Genomic DNA, 15979 nt, shown 5'->3' with positions numbered 1-15979 from the left:
AATGTATATATCCAGCTATTAGATATAGAACATGTTCTATTTGGTTGAATATTCTGTATGTGTTTATTTACTCAGCTCTGCTCTTATTAAATCATCTCATGTACCAAGAAGAGCTCTGCTGTTTCTGGATAGTCCAGTCCCTGTAGAGTCCCATCTGTCATGTGAAGCCTGCGTATGTACTAGTGCCTGCGTAGCGTCCATAGTGTCACTAGTCCCTCCGCCACTAATCCAGGGCTATTCATGCCCAGTTTTCTCTTAATGGATCGCAATCCTATTATTCTTTCTTGGAAAAACTACTGGGACTGAGCCTGAGTGTGCGTCCCAAATGGCACCCTATTCCCTAAATAGTGCATTACTTTTGAGTAGACCCCTAGGGCATAGGGTGCCATGTGGGACACAAGCCGAGGGTTTAGTTAGGACGCGTCCTTGGTGCTCCGGTCTAGTCCCCTGGGTTGTGGAAGGACGAGGCATTGGCTGACAAAATAGCCACCACCACTGGGACGCCCTGGGTTAAATGTCCCCAGTGGACCAGGGAAACAGAAAGATGGTGGTGTTTGTATTTAGGATGTGTCCCATGTCTGCTCAGTCAGTGGGCATCCAGGGCACAGGAGCACAAAATGGCCCCCATAGGCCAGGCAGGCAGAGGGATGGGGGATGTTTGTATTTAGGATGATTTCCCCTGCGCTGACTGATTTAGGATGGTTTCCCCGCTGGTTGATTAAGGACGGTGTGACCATAACTGATGAGTGGGCACATACCCGGGGCACAGGGGTAAAGGGGAGAGGCTACAGGGCTATTTGTCCCCATGGCAACGGTGTTTTGTCCCCTCTTTAAACCCAGATCTATTCTCACAGCAATCAGTTATTTTCTGTGCATGTCAAATACAGCTTTCTCAGCCCAAGCATCATTTCAGTTGTGTAGAAAGAATTGAGACCACAAAATGTATTTAGGATGACTCCCTCTGAAAACTAAAGTCGAAGCAGAAGTACATTAAACATCAGATTTCGCTGTAGGCTTACACTGTGTGTATGTAGTTCCCAGTGTATTAATGATACTTTACAGCTTTATTTGCTTTAACCCCATAGGTAAATTGTCATGCTGTGGAGCCAGCATCTTTATTTGTGTTTTACCTTTGATTATTTTGAATGGTTCACCCCATCCCTCATCTGTCATTTGCTGTTAAATTGTCATCTAAAATATTTAAGAGTGCGAGAGACTTATTCCCATATGAACTTTAACAGCATCTAGCGTGAAGCACGAAATGCCTAAATTCTTTAAATGGAATACATGACCTGTATTTTATGTGGTAACCCCACAGAATGCAGCACAGCAAATATGTTTAGAAAGACTTTAAGTAGTCAAAATCTAACTTAAAAGAAGCATAAACTCCAAAGAAGTCAAAATCCAAAACTTCACACTGGTGTGTGTATTTTGTCTCGTCTGCTCAGCTGTGCTCGAGATATAGATCATTTTAGTGAGAACAATGTATAGCCACTTTGACCTCTCACAGACTTTTGTGGAAGTAATCTCATTTCCTTTGTGTACATTACTAAGTGTTCACCACCAATGTACAGACAGTTCATCTCACACGAGCTTCAGCTTGCATCAGATCCCTTGTGCAAGCCAAGCCAGTCGTCTCCTCCCTCCCTCTCGAATAAAGCAGCCACGCGACCGTTTCCTGTTTGTTGCATAAAGGCAGAACGGTTCGGGTGACAGCGATGTGAAACTGCCAAGGGCCGTACAGCACGCCTATAGCCCTAGTCAATCAAAACAGGCATGACTACACACACACACACACACAGTCACAGTTCCCCTATAGCCTAGACAGTCAAAACAGGCATGACTGCACACACACACACAAACACACTGTCACAATTCGACTATAACCTAGTCAGTCAAAACAGTTATCTCTGCATGTTAGGGCTTGTATGAGACAGGAGTGAAATTAGGCACGGGACCCTTTGAGATGGTCCGCTCAGTGCTGTGTGTGTATGTGTTTGTGCGTGTGTCCGCGTGTGTATGTCCTTCACTGGGCTGAGGATGGCTCCAGTGATTCACTATTGCAGACACACAGGCAGGCTCAGCTCTCTCTGTGTGGATAAACTAGGCAGGATATCTTTAGGTGGTCAGCTGGCAGAGCACAGGCCCTGCACTGTTAATCAGCTCAGGAGCACCTGAGAACTGCTCACACTGACATGGCTGATTAACTGGCGATATGGTTTAGTTAGACAGAGAGTGAGAGGGAGCAAATGAGAGACACTGAGATTGTAGTGGGTAGAAAGTAGAGGAAGAAAACAGACCTGAATAGTTGAAGAATCTATTTAAATTGTATGTGGAAAATATATTTCCTGTGTGCTTTATGAAGGCATTAATTACCTTCTTTAGCTATCTAAAGTTCCTGAACCATAAGCATTTGTGGATGTGTGTATTCTTAACGAGAGGATGAATAAAAATACATCAGTAGAGAGATAAAGTGGAGTCGCAATTCAACGGCTCAGACACAAGACGTATGTGGCAGGGTCTACAGACAATCACAGACTACAAAGGGAAAACCAGCCACGTCGCGAACACCAACGTCTTGCTTCCGGACAAGCTAAACACCTTCTTTGCCCTCTTTGAGGATAACACAGTGCCACCGACTAAGGACTGTGGGCTCTCCTTCTCCGTTGCCGACGTGAGAAAGACATTTAAGCGTGTTAACCCTCACAAGGCTGCCGGCCCAGACGGCATCCATAGCCACGTCCTCAGAGCATGCGCAGACCAGCTGGCTGGAGTGTTTACGGACATATTTAATCGCTCCCTATCCGAGTCTGCTGTCCCCACTTGGTTCAAGATGTCCACTATTGTTTCTGTACCCAAGAAATCAAACTGAACTAAATGACTATCGCCCTGTAGCACTCACTTCTGTCATCATGAAGTGCTTTGAGAGGCTAGTTAAGGATCACATCTACCTTACTTGACACCCTAGACCCGCTTCAATTTCATTACCGCCCCAATAGATCCACAGATGATGCAATCACCATCGCGCTGCACATTGCCCTATCCCTCTGGACAAGAGAAATACCTATGTAAGAATGCTGTTCATTGACCATAGCTCAGCATTCAACACTATAGTATCCTCCAAGCTCATCATTAAGCTTGGGGCCCTGGGTCTGAACTCCACCCTGTGCAACTCGGTCCTGGACTTCCTGACGGGCCACCCCCTGGTGCTGAACATCGGAAACAACATCTCCACTTTGCTGATCCTCAACACAGGGGTCTCACCAGGGTGCGTGCCCGGCCCCCTCCTATACTCCCTGTTCACCCATGACTGTGTGGCCACGCACGCGTCCAACTCAATCGTCAAGCTTGCAGACGACACAACAGCAGTAGGCCTGATTACCAACAATGACGAGACCGCCTACAGGGAGGAGGTGAGGGCCCTGGGAGTGTGGTGCCAGGAAAATAACCTCTCACTCAATGTCAACAAAACAAAGGAGCTGATTGTGGACTTCAGGAAACAGCAGAGGGAGCACGCCCCTATCCACATCGACGGGACAGCAGTTGAGAAGGTGGAAAGCTTCAAGTTCCTCAACAGGTACATCAAAGCTGGGACAGAGAGACTGAAAAACAGCTTCTATCTCAAGGCCATCAGATTGTTAAATAGCCATCACTAGCCACCTTCCACTGGTTATGCAACCCTGCACCTTAGAATCTGCTTCCCTATATACATAGACTTGGAATCACTGGTCACTTTAATAATGGAACACTAGTCACTTTAATAATGTTTACATAATGTTTACATACTGCTTTACTCTTCTCATATGTATATACTGCATTCTATTCTACTGCATTTTAGTCAATGCCACTCCGACATTGCTCGATCCGGTATTTATATATTTCTTAATTCCATTCTTTTACTTTTAGATTTGTGCGTATTGTTAGATACTACTGCACTGTTGGAGCTAGGAACACAAGCATTTCGCTACACCCGCAATAACATCTGCTAAATATCTGTATGTGACCAATAACATTTGATTTGATTTATTTAAAAAATAGGGGCCACAATCCAAAAGTACTACAGCCAGGCAGTGCTAGCTGTGCCACCAGAGACTCTGGGTTCAAGCCCAGGCTCTGTCGCAGCTGGCCGTGATCGGGAGGTCCATGGGGCAACGCACAATTGGCCCAGCGTCGTCCGGGTTAGGGGAGGGTTTGGCCGGTAGGGATATCCTTTTCTCATCGCGCACTAGCAACTCCTGTGGCGGGCCGGGCGCAGTGCACAGGTCGCTAGGTGTACGGTGTTTCCTCCGACACATTGGTGCGGCTGGCTTCCGGGTTGGATGCGCGCTGTGTTAAGAAGCAGAGCGGCTTGGTTGGGTTGTGTTTCGGAGGACGCATGGCTCTCGACCTTCGTCTCTCCCGAGCCTGTACGGGAGTTGTAGTGATGAGACAAGACAGTAACTACTAACAATTGGATACCACGAAATTGGGGGGAAAAAAATATATATATATTATAAAATTAAAAAAAAAGAAGTACTACAGCCTGTCTTTAGCTGTGCCCTTCTATGAACTAACTAAAACTCTTCCAAACTCGTTAATGCACTTTACCATTCTCCATTTGCTTTGTTCTTTCTTTGCTCGGAAAGTATTAACTGATCTCCCTCTCCCTCTCCCAGACCTGAGCGACCAGTTGCTAGAGGTGGTGGGTCTGGAGGGGGCCATGGAGATGGGGAAGATCTACTCAGGCCTGAAGAGTGCTGGCCGCAGACTGGCCCAGTGTGCTAATGTCACCATCAGGTCAGGACCCTTTCTGCTACTATCCCCTCTGTCCCTCCATCCATCCCTCCACCCATCTTCCTCCCTTCTTCTCCCCACTTCCATCCCGTTGTGTCTCCGTCACCAGAACCAGAGCTGAGTCCCGCAGACAGAAGTGTCTCCTGCTCCCTTCTCTTCCTCACTTCACACTCTTTAAAACAGAAGGTTCTTCTGAGCCTCTGTGTCCAGTAAACAGAACATTGACCTGCTGACTCACTCATTACAGCCACAGAGAGGCTGGCCATCATGGCCTGAAGAATTAGCTTTTTCACACGTCTGAGGGCACTCAGGCCAATTTTGGATATGCCAACCAACCAATCTGTTTTAGAAAAGTGGAATTAGTTCACATGTTGTTGTTGCTCTAGCAGTTCCCACTCCATTAAACATTTACAGTAAGGCCAGTTAAAGTACACTTTATAGCGGACTCAGTCAAAGCTTTCCCCTCACCTGTTTCAGCCTACCCTTAATATTTTCCGAGAACAGAATTAAAATAACATCCATCAGTCATTCTCCCATACTGAGTTTCCCTAGCTGGAGAGGCATGCATGACAGGCTTAAACTATCTTTGTGTGTGAGTGTGTGTGTGTGTGTGGGGGGGGGGGGTCTGTGAGTTAGTTTAGAGTGGGGGCCTGTCTGGGAAAAGGACTCGTGGGAACAAAGACAGCAGTGTTTGACTCTGGTCCTGGGATGGTATGGACAGTGTGAATGGGAAGATCGTGCCTCAGAGGTGCATGTGATCTGACTCTGACCCCCTATCTCTCTACTCACAGGACATCCCGGCTGCTGCCCATGCAGATCGATGGGGAGCCTTGGATGCAGCCCCCATGCACGGTCAGAGACTCACCACACACACTAACACACACCCTACACCCACGCTACACCTCCACCTGCCTCCCTTCCTGCTCCCTATGCCTTTTCAATTTCCTTCTCTCCTTCTCTCTTCCCTCCATCCCTCTCCATCACACTCCCCACCTTCACTGTGACAGCTGTGTTAATTGAAACAGTGTTTTGTCACAGCGGACCACTGACTGGTTATGTCATTAGAGGAGGAGGAAATGCTCGCTGGAATCCATTCACACATCACGTAGTAACAGCAAAATGCCCTCTGCTATATATAGAACAATTCAGTTTAAATAGTGTTGAGAAAAGAAGTGTCACCCTAAACCTCAGCGCCCCATCCTCCTTTATACAGTTGAACCTGCGGGGATGTCAGGCTGAGCTGAGGCACAGTGTTCTGTGTTCTGTTCTTTGTTGGTTATTTGGATTTCAAGGTCAGATAGTTGCTCTGAAAAGTGAATCTTCTATCTGTGGGGTAGCATGAAAAGCTGGCTATTTCTTTAGCAGGAAATTATGGTAAAATACCATTGTGTATCTTATATGTTAAGGATTTAGAAGTAGAAAAGAAGGACCAGACTTCTGGACACTTCCTGGTCAAATGTTCTCTTGTCCCTCCCTCCTACAGATGAAGGCACATTGGTTTCAGAAGCAAACTTCCATTGTCCTACAAGAGTTGTTGAATATCGTTTCATCTTGTCCCTCCTCCCCTTACAGATCAAGATCACACATAAGAACCAGGTTCCCATGCTACTGGGCCCTCCTCAGAAGACCCCCTTCTTGTTCTTCAAGAGACGCAACAGAAGTCGGGACTATGAGTGAGGAGGACACTTCAAACTCCCCCCTCTTCACAAACACATTCACCAACCCCTCGGGACAACTCAATAGGTCCACAGACCAAGTCATTGCCCCTTGGACCTACAGTACCACTTCAGAATGAACTGACTTCCTCTCAGTGTAATGACCACTTCCTGTGTATCCATGTTCTAGCTTCTAGAACTTCCTGTGAACTCTGAACTCTGACCCTGCCACTGGCACACTAGCTCAGTCAACCCCAGCTCCAAACTCAGCTTCAGCCCCAGCCCCAGCCCCAGCCCCATCAGTAATGCCACACTGCCTTGGCAAAACACAGTGCCAGCAGCATATAGGTTCATCTAGGATACTGCCTTGGTTCTCAAATGGAGGGATAGAGAGATGGAGTGATAAGGAAACACATAAAGAGAGAGAGAGACAAAGAGCGACGCAGCAGAAGGGGAAATGGGAAGAGAAGAGTAGAAGAAAAGAAAGAGCGCAAAAGAGAGAGAGCAAGGGATGGGATGATTGACATACAGCGTGTGTGTGTGTGTGTGTGTGTGTGTGTGTGTGTGTGTGTGTGTGTGTGTGTGTGTGTGTGTGTGTGTGTGTGTGTGTGTGTGTGTGTGTGTGTGTGTGTGTGTGTGTCTGTGTGTGTGTGTGTGTGTGTGTGTGTGTGTGTGTGTGTGTGTGTGTGTGTGTGTGTGTGTGTGTGTGTGTGTGTGTGGCAAGCTCTCCTCTCTCTTTGAGGAGCCTGTTGAATAATGGATCAGAGCTTGTAGAGTATTCACTCCAGTGTCTCTCCACGGCACAGAACACTGCACTGCCTGAGAGATGAAACGGAAAGAGATCATCTATTATTGACTGCTTCGTTTACGCTTGACGGTGGCAGCAGGACAAAACACACAGTAACAATGGCCTGGGAAGCATGGGAAACTCAAACTAACATGCAGGGATTTTTTCCCCCCAGCATATTTGCTCACAACAACCATCTTTAGCCTAGTTTTGTAGAATATCAATAGCTGATCTGGTGTCAGGTCAAACAGATGGCAAGGACTGGAGGTTTGTCTGTTTATCTTCATGTGGCTTATTCACATACTGTAGACAGGTCACCCACCATCTTAGTAAGTGTATAAACCCCTCTGAGACTCAGTCACACAGGCCCTCAACTTAGACTGGTTTTATTGTTCTCCTCCAAATGGCAAGGTCATTGGTCCTTCGAGCCAGATCAGTGGAACAGAGCCCAGTGTACAGGGGAGACCAAAAGAGGTTGGAGAGAGACGTGGACCTTACTTATATGCATCACTGTAGCGACGTGAGATGAGAGCGGAGTCCCATGTCCCCCTCAGAAGTGCCCAGTAGGATCAGCTATAGGTTGAAGAAAGAAACCCAGTGTAGAGAAGACCAAAGGAGTTTGGGGTGAGGAGTGGACGAGATATATATCACTGTAGAGAATGTGAGATAAGTCTGTTGCCCAATCAGAAGAGCCCAGTAGGACCTCTATAAGAGCAGAGTTCAGTGTAGAGGGAGAGGAGACTGAAGGAGGTTGGGTAGGTCCTTACTGTAATGTTACATGTATCACTGTTGAGAGAAGTCCCAATCAGAAGTGCACACTAGGATAGCTTTAGGTTGAATAAGCAGTAGTGCATGCTGCCTAGTAGGATATCTATAGGTTGAATCAACAAGCCTCATCCATAGGTTGAATCAACAAGCCTCATCCAGCTACAGATGTCCCAGAAGACTTTTAGAGATTGAAATAGATTCAGCTAGCTAGTGCTGGTATATAACAGCCTGCCCTGACTGCCCCAGGCCTTAGGGGTCTGATTTACCATAGCGTGGACAGGAACTAAATTTAACCTGCTATTTCGGGAGGATCTATCCTGTGAAACACTATTCCTAATTACAGTGTAAAAACATTAGCTCGCAATGTGAAGTGTCCAATAGTGCAAAACTAGGAGGCCAGTGATGAGGGCTCGCTGGCTATAAAATGGTGGGTGTTATTCAAATCATGTTTGTTGCTGGATGGTACCATTGAAGCAACAGGAAGATATGTTATCGATTGAAATGAGCTGAACTGAAAATCACACATAGGAGTCAAACCTAAAAGCAAAAGCTGAACAGGCAAGACACCCGTGTGGCAGAATGTGGTATTCATCGACTAAGATATACCACTACCCGTATGAAAATATTACTGTCCCAACAACAGTGGCCAGCTATATATGTGCAGATACAGTATTTGTATATTCTGTGTATTACACATACACATACATTTTTTTTATTTAAAAAAAAAAATGTTTTTAACTAGGCAAGTCAGTTAAGAACAAATTCTTATTTACAATGACGGCCTAGGAACAGTGGGTTAACTGCCTTGTTCAGGGGCAGAACAACAGATTTAGTTTTTCTGTTTTTAATAATATATTATTAGTGTAGAGCTTTGAGGCATCCCACTGGGCAAACACTGATTGAATCAATGTTGTTTCCACATCTGTTCCACATTGAACCAACGTGGAATAGACGTTGAACCAACGTAGAATAGACATTGAATTGACATCTGTGCCCAGTGGGATAGTATAGAAGAGTACATACAGATCAGTGTTCTTCAGTGGGTCACTTGAATAACTGTCTGGGGCTGGTTCACAACACATTCCCTTTGGTGTCGAGCACCCTCATACCGTAGGATGTAGGGGTTAGGGTGCAGGGCCCAGGGGGGTGAGGGCAGAGTGAGCCTCCATGGTACACTGAGTGTTTGTCCCAAATGGCACCCTATTCCCTTTGGGCCCTGGTCAAAGGTAGTGCACTGGGTAGTGAATATGGTGCCATTAGGACTCACCAGAGCACCACTCACGGGGCGAGGCTTTGATGTCTTCGCCCCGAGTTCCCTTTAAAACCACACTGAGCCGAGACTCTCGTGTCCAGGCCCCACTAAAACAGAGACACATGTCCAATGACCATTGGGTAGAGGTAAAACAGTGGTTTAGTCCCAGGACACCCTAATCCTAACATAGTGTAAAGCTTTTGACCAAAACCCTATCAAAAGTAGTGCGCTATATAGGGAATAGGGTGCCATTTGGGACACAGTCTTTATCTCTGTGGACAACAGGGTCTGTCTGACCCTGCAACACCTCTAACCAGTACGTATGGGAAACATTTCAATGACCACATCACCTCTACAATTCTAACATAGCATCATTGGTCGACGGTCATTGGACACATTTTTGTGTGTAGTCCTTACGGAGCCTGGATCGAGGCGACTCAGTAAAAAGTGTGCATGTTTACAGTTTACTTTTCATTAATGGGAAAAGGATGATTTTAAATTTAAACAGTTATAATTATGTGTAAATAGATATTTGATTATATATTTTATCTCACCACCGCATGCCTGCTGAAACAAAGGAGACAGAAAGAAATGTCTGTCTGCTTGAGGAGAGACCACGCTGATTGTTGCAACCCCCTCCCTCAAGCTAGGACCTGTCCTGCTGTCGGGTCATATTATCTATTCAACCCCCCCAACCAATCCTTTGCTTAAAAACCCATGACCTTGTGTATTTACTTTGTCTTTCCCTGTTGGTAGCTAGCATAGCATGTTGATACTTCTGTGCTAGAAAATGACAGTGATGGCTTGTCTTGGTCAAATAGAGAGACTTTCCAGGAGAAATGTACACCATTGCCAAGCGGCCATTTTGTGATTCATCATCGGGAGATGGAAGAGAGACGCCGACACGACATCACAACCACAGAACTTAATCCTATCAGACGCTATATCAATCATCAATGTTTGTGTCATTCACCAGTCACCACTCATCTCCAATTCCGGTCATCAGAAATGATCAATAGCCTTAACCAACAAACAAACAAAAGGAGTGGCTCTCTCGTGCTTTCTCTGCCAGGACACAACAACAGCACAATTGCAATACAAGCCACTGACTTAGAAGGAGTAAAAAAAATATATAGAAACAAGTCAAATAATGATGGTGACTATCTCCTCTTACTCTGTGTTACAATAACTCACTGACATCACCAACTACCCACCTGGTCTGTACCATCACTGCCTATGGTGTTCTTCCACTTCCAACTACATCCACTTCTAAGAGGATTTGGTTTAGACCAGGTTGTCAACGACGTCTGTAGAATGTTGTCTCTCATCATTTTAAAAAGTAGGAGGGCCGGTGTGAAGACATCCGTTTTCTTGTTGACAGAGTGTCCCTTGGCGGATCCTGGTCAAAAGTAATGTACAGTATATGGAATAGGCTGCCGTTTGGGACGACACCAGTAAGTTGTCCACCGTGATGCAGCAGGGATTTCTATGTACTGCACCGCATCCACTGTTATAAACATAGCCATAGTGTGTGGCCGTGGCCACTGTCTTTGTTGATGTACATGATGTGATGTGACTTGTTGAAACCACGCTGCCTCTGAGGTAACATAATGTAGGAGGTGTAAAAGAAACGCCTGAAACTAGATCCCCTACATACTGGTCTTGACAAGAAGAAAAGAAAACTGTCAGGGGAGGTTCTCTTCTGCACTGTTCAACCAATCCAGTAAATGTGGAAGAGGAGTTAAGATGGAGTGTCGCCTTGCTAATGTCCAGAAGCGGAAATCGCGTCACAGGTGTTTTGAATTTCCACTGAAAACCGGAACATCCAGTTGTTGGGAACTCGGCAGAGGCTACCTCTGAGGTGACCTAGAGGAGGGAGTTTGAGTGGTGGTTAAAGGGGGTGTTTGTGGTATATCAAATAAACCAATTATGATAATAGTATACACAGTCTATTACAATTAGGATCGTGTAGTTAATTAATCACTTATATCTACATTCTTCCACTGAATTGAGACATCCGGGCACAAAAAAGGCTCCCATATCCACGCAAGCATACCATTTAGAATATGGCCAATACGTTGCTGCATTTTAAGTAGTATTTCAGTTGGCATTATTGGAATGGAGCCAAAGACAGTCTTTGTCACCATCCTCCCCATGTGTAACTATTATCCCCTTGTCTCCACTGTCGCTCCCGCTTCCGACCTTGTTTTATTTCCACCTTTAGAGACTCACATAGGCAGTGAGGTTTATCGTACTGTCACTGTTATTGGTGCAATCCTATTCTTAGGCATGGGCAGATTAACTAACAGTATTGAGTGACACTAGTGGCCAGGACACATGCAGTAGAGCCATGCATACAGTCCATTTCATTCCTGAGTGTGATGTTCTACATGTATGTATAAACCCATAGGCCTGTTGTGTTTACCATAGAAATATAATTAATAGAAAGGGCTCGGAACATTTGACAAAAGCAATTTGACTGCTAAATTCATGGGTACACTCAAAATGGCTGCCAGTCCTCCCATTATTGCATCATTGACTTGAATGGGGAGGCCCGTTCTACTTATTCTAGTTCTGTGGTGTTTACCCCCTCAGGGTCAGTGTGGTATGTAGCTATCCATACGCCTGTAGCACCCAATGAGGATCAAGGGCAGACAGTGACAGTAGCCCCCCCCCCCCCCCCCGCCCACTCCCTCTCTGTGATTGGACAAAAAGAGGCCTGTGAATCAATATTCTCATCTTGTGCCCTAGCTGCGTCTACTGTCTGTCATTCTTCCTCGCCGGTATGTTTGTTAGCTGTATGTTGGCATCCTCCATTTTGATGGACAAAAGATTTATCAAATAAACAGAGGTTGAATATGCTATGCACTCTGTTGGGTTTTGTTTTGGTGATATGGTCCAATGGGATGTTTATTCTATTCTCTACAACATTTCCACGCACACGCACACACACGCACGCACACACACACACACACACACACACACACGCACACCTACCTGGCTCTGTCTTCTACTTAAATGTATTGGATTTAAATGTAATCAGATATTGTAGAGCTGTTATGTTGACGATAAGGACCACTTAGTGTGGCAGGAGAAATGCTACGGATACAACGCAGGGCACTCATCATGAGATGATAGCAGAGACAAATATTCTGGATCCTTATTGTGAACAGAGGTGCACAAATGAATGTCAAACTGTTATAACTTGCTTTTGTTTTAGACTGTTGTGAAGCAGAGATACTGCTAAAATGACTATCTATATTGATATATCTATACTGAATCAGTGAAATGCACACTAAGGAACACACCCATATCACTGTCAAACAGAGTGAAGAGACAATGGGAGCGTTTGACATTGCAGCCAACTTTAAAGGTGAGTCGAGATTGACTGATCTACAAATCACCTTGCATCATAAATAACTACTTAATATTATTTGTAGATCAGTCAGTCACAATTTACCTGTGATACATCACCGTTTTGATGCTCTCGAACACGGCCAATGACTAATGTGATTGAATGACCAAACTGCAGAAGACCCATATCCCCCACCACACCCATGACACACTGCTCCTTCACCCACCCCTCTAGCCATGCTCCTTCCCCTCTCAAGACCTCGGGCCCATGCTCACACACACACAGGTTGTTCTCGTCTCAGCCCACCATAAAATGCAGCTTTGTTTTTCCTATGACTGAGGTGATTGTTTCCAAATTTGATGATTTTAAAGCAAATAAGCCTAGAACCAAACTTACCAAAATGTTTACTTCCCCTTACAGCCTTCGAAGGAGTTATGAAGCCTAAATGTGTACCTCTTAAGTAACCCCATACTGTGCCCTCACATTCATTTAATATTTAAAATACAGCCATTTGCACTGAGAACCCCAAACTATCTAATGAATACAACATAAAGAATGCTGGGCTATTTGGAGTGCTAAGTGGAGTGCTTTTTCCTCTCGCCTCCTTTTTCAAGGTCTTCTAACTGTGAGGAGTGTACGCATTAACATATGGAGAGCTCTCTCCTCTCGCCGGTGTGTAATTGTTTAATTACTCTTCTCCAGCAGAGACACAGAGACAGGCGTTTGAGCAGAAAGCGAGAGCAAGGAGAGAAGATCTCTCTCTGGTTGAGTCCCAAATGGCACCCTATTCCTTATATATGGGCGCTGTTTAAAAGTAGTACACTATATAAAGAATAGAGTGCCATTTGAAATGCATACTGTACTTATTCAACTTGTACGCCCCACAGAGACAGAGGAGCCTTTGGCTGGGAGTCTTCTCTTCGCCACACAAGCTGCGATAATGAGGCAGGAATTATCTCTCTGTGACGCGTCCCAAAGGGCACCCTATTGCCTTTAAGTGCACTGTGGGGCTCTGGGTCATGGGCCCTGGTCAAAGGTAGTTCACAACATCGCAAATAGGGTGCCATTTGGGACGCAGTTTTTGTGAAGCTATTAATAGCATGGCAAGACATTTTACATCTTGTCTGGCGTCGCGGAGAGCATCATTTGACCTCGACACTGATTTTTCTATTTTTTTTATTATCTTGGAAATAGCATATTGACAGTCAGACATTCCCTTTGGTATAACTGCCATGAAGACATTCAAATATTAAGATTTGAGAGTGATCCAGCAATGTTTCAGCTGTGAGGGGACCTAGTTAGCTGAAGTCAGGAATGAGAGATGGGCCTAACAAGGGACCCTGAAGGAAAGACTGAGTCCCAGATTTGATAAGGCTTTAATGAAGGCTATTGCTCAAGAACAGCTTCCATACTTTCAATACTGTATGTTATGAATGTTACTGTACCTATATTTTGTCCCATTGTGGGCTAAAAGAGGTCCTAATAAACAATCAATCAAACACACACCTCCCTGGTATACCAGCAGGAGTTACTGGGACATCACTTTGTGTCTGTGTGTGTGGGAAGAAGAAGAGCTGGATTAGCTCACATAGCATAAGGAGCAGAGATCTGTGTCACACATAAAGTTGGGACAGGGAATGATGCTGCTCACTGTAGGCCTCCTCAAGATGGACGCTCTCGGACACAGAGGTCCTTCAGGAGAGGGTTGTACTTGTACACACACAGCAGTCTTTGGCTGCTTTTACACAGTCAACCCAATTATTTTTCAGAGCTGATCTGATTGGACAAAAGGCCAATTAGTGAAAAAAAATATTAAAATTGGTCTACTTGTGTAAACACAGCCAATGTGGCATGTGTCACTGTGTGTGTCACATTTATTTAAGAAAAGAATTGGAATACAAATACATTCTGCTCGCTCTCGAACAATGCCCCCGCTAGCTCCCCCCCCCACCCCCCCCACACACACACACACACACCTCCCACCACATCCGCCCCAACAGAGAGGAACATACAGGCCAATAATTAAAAGACCCTCTACTGTAAGTCAACCTCTACTCCCCAGACCTTAGGGCCAGGCAACAAAGACTCCACTATACATGCAGTATATTTACCTATTCATACTATTCATGTCCATCCTCCAATCTTATAAGTGCTACATCACAGCTATTGGCTTTTAGGGATTCTGTTTTACATAACAGCTGTTGGATATTCCCCATATGTTCCTCATTGGCGTTTTTAAAGAGAGGGTTTAGGTTTATATACAGATGATAATGAGAATGGTTTACTACTTTTTTTGTGACCAACCTTTTATTCTTTCTTTTTTTTCCTGTGTTGGGGTCAAATCACAGACAGGCAATAATATTCAAAAAGTACATAGATAAAGAATTTAAAAACAGTAAAAAAAAATCAACATGGATACAGGAAAAAACACAAAACAAACCAAAAATAAACAAGTTAATGAAATAAAAAGTAAATAATTGTCCTGTCCGTCCCATCTCCCCTCTACCTCCCCCTTCTCAGTAGGTGCACCCCATTCCCACTCCACCCCCACCTCTCTCCCCCTCCCCAGCCCCTACCTCCCCCTCCTAAAACAAAACAAATCATCATGAATAACTCATCTTATGTTTGTATCTTTGTTTGTGGGACAAAGGCACACATGAATAAAGTCAGCCTGCATACATCGATATTCTCAATACAAATATTCAAAATACAATTGATAAATTGAAACATGATTACATTACATTAACTCATTAACTCGCTTGTGAACTTTTCGACTGCTCTATTAAATGTATCTCATTTTGTTTCCTTGGCTCCGCTCACATGAGTGAGCTGTGGAGAGCTCTAGTGAAAGGATGTCAAGGAAGTTTGTCTCCATTGAGTTCCTTTATTTACCTGGATTTAAAATCAGAATTCACACATTCATTTAAGCTGAGTTTATGTGAAGGCTTCTATCTGGTCACCAACATAATTTTTTTGCCACAGTCAGTCCGGACAGCCATACTCGTTTCTGGACATCACACAGGGTACATGTGGCTCCCTTCTGGATTTATATACGATTGTAACATACAATCTACAGTAATAAGAGTACCTCTGTAATTTACATTGTAGCCTAGTCATTTGGTAAGGTTGTATAAGATTGATTGAAGATAAATTAATTGGGGCCTCCCGGGTGGCGCAGTGGTCTAGGGCACTGCATCGCAGTGCTAACTGCGCCACCAGAGTCTCTGGGTTCGCGCCCAGGCTCTGTCGCAGCCGGCCGCGACCGGGAGGTCCGTGGGGCGACGCACAATTGGCATAGCGTCGTCCGGGGTAGGGAGGGTTTGGCCGGTAGGGATATCCTTGTCTCATCGCGCTCCAGCGACTCCTGTGGCGGGCCGGGCGCAGTGCGA

General features: G+C 45.1%; 1 protein-coding gene across 4 annotated transcripts in view; it reads left to right on the top strand.

Moving 5' to 3' along the window:
- LOC129821121 (diacylglycerol kinase beta-like) overlaps positions 1 to 12096 on the top strand; it is a 162436-nt gene extending 150340 nt beyond the window's left edge. For all 4 annotated transcript variants that reach the window (XM_055878439.1, XM_055878440.1, XM_055878438.1 and 1 more), the window contains 3 exons: positions 4656 to 4776; positions 5565 to 5625; positions 6346 to 12096. In XM_055878439.1, the coding sequence (XP_055734414.1) occupies positions 4656 to 4776; positions 5565 to 5625; positions 6346 to 6450 (287 nt within the window). In that variant the 3' untranslated portion in view covers positions 6451 to 12096. The remainder of the gene's footprint in view (positions 1 to 4655; positions 4777 to 5564; positions 5626 to 6345) is intronic.
- The last annotated feature ends 3883 nt before the right edge of the window (positions 12097 to 15979 follow it).

The sequence above is a fragment of the Salvelinus fontinalis genome, chromosome 23, assembly GCF_029448725.1.
Source record: "Salvelinus fontinalis isolate EN_2023a chromosome 23, ASM2944872v1, whole genome shotgun sequence".
In the NCBI taxonomy this organism is placed as follows: Eukaryota; Metazoa; Chordata; class Actinopteri; order Salmoniformes; family Salmonidae; genus Salvelinus; species Salvelinus fontinalis.
This window is presented reverse-complemented; position numbering and strand designations above follow the sequence as displayed.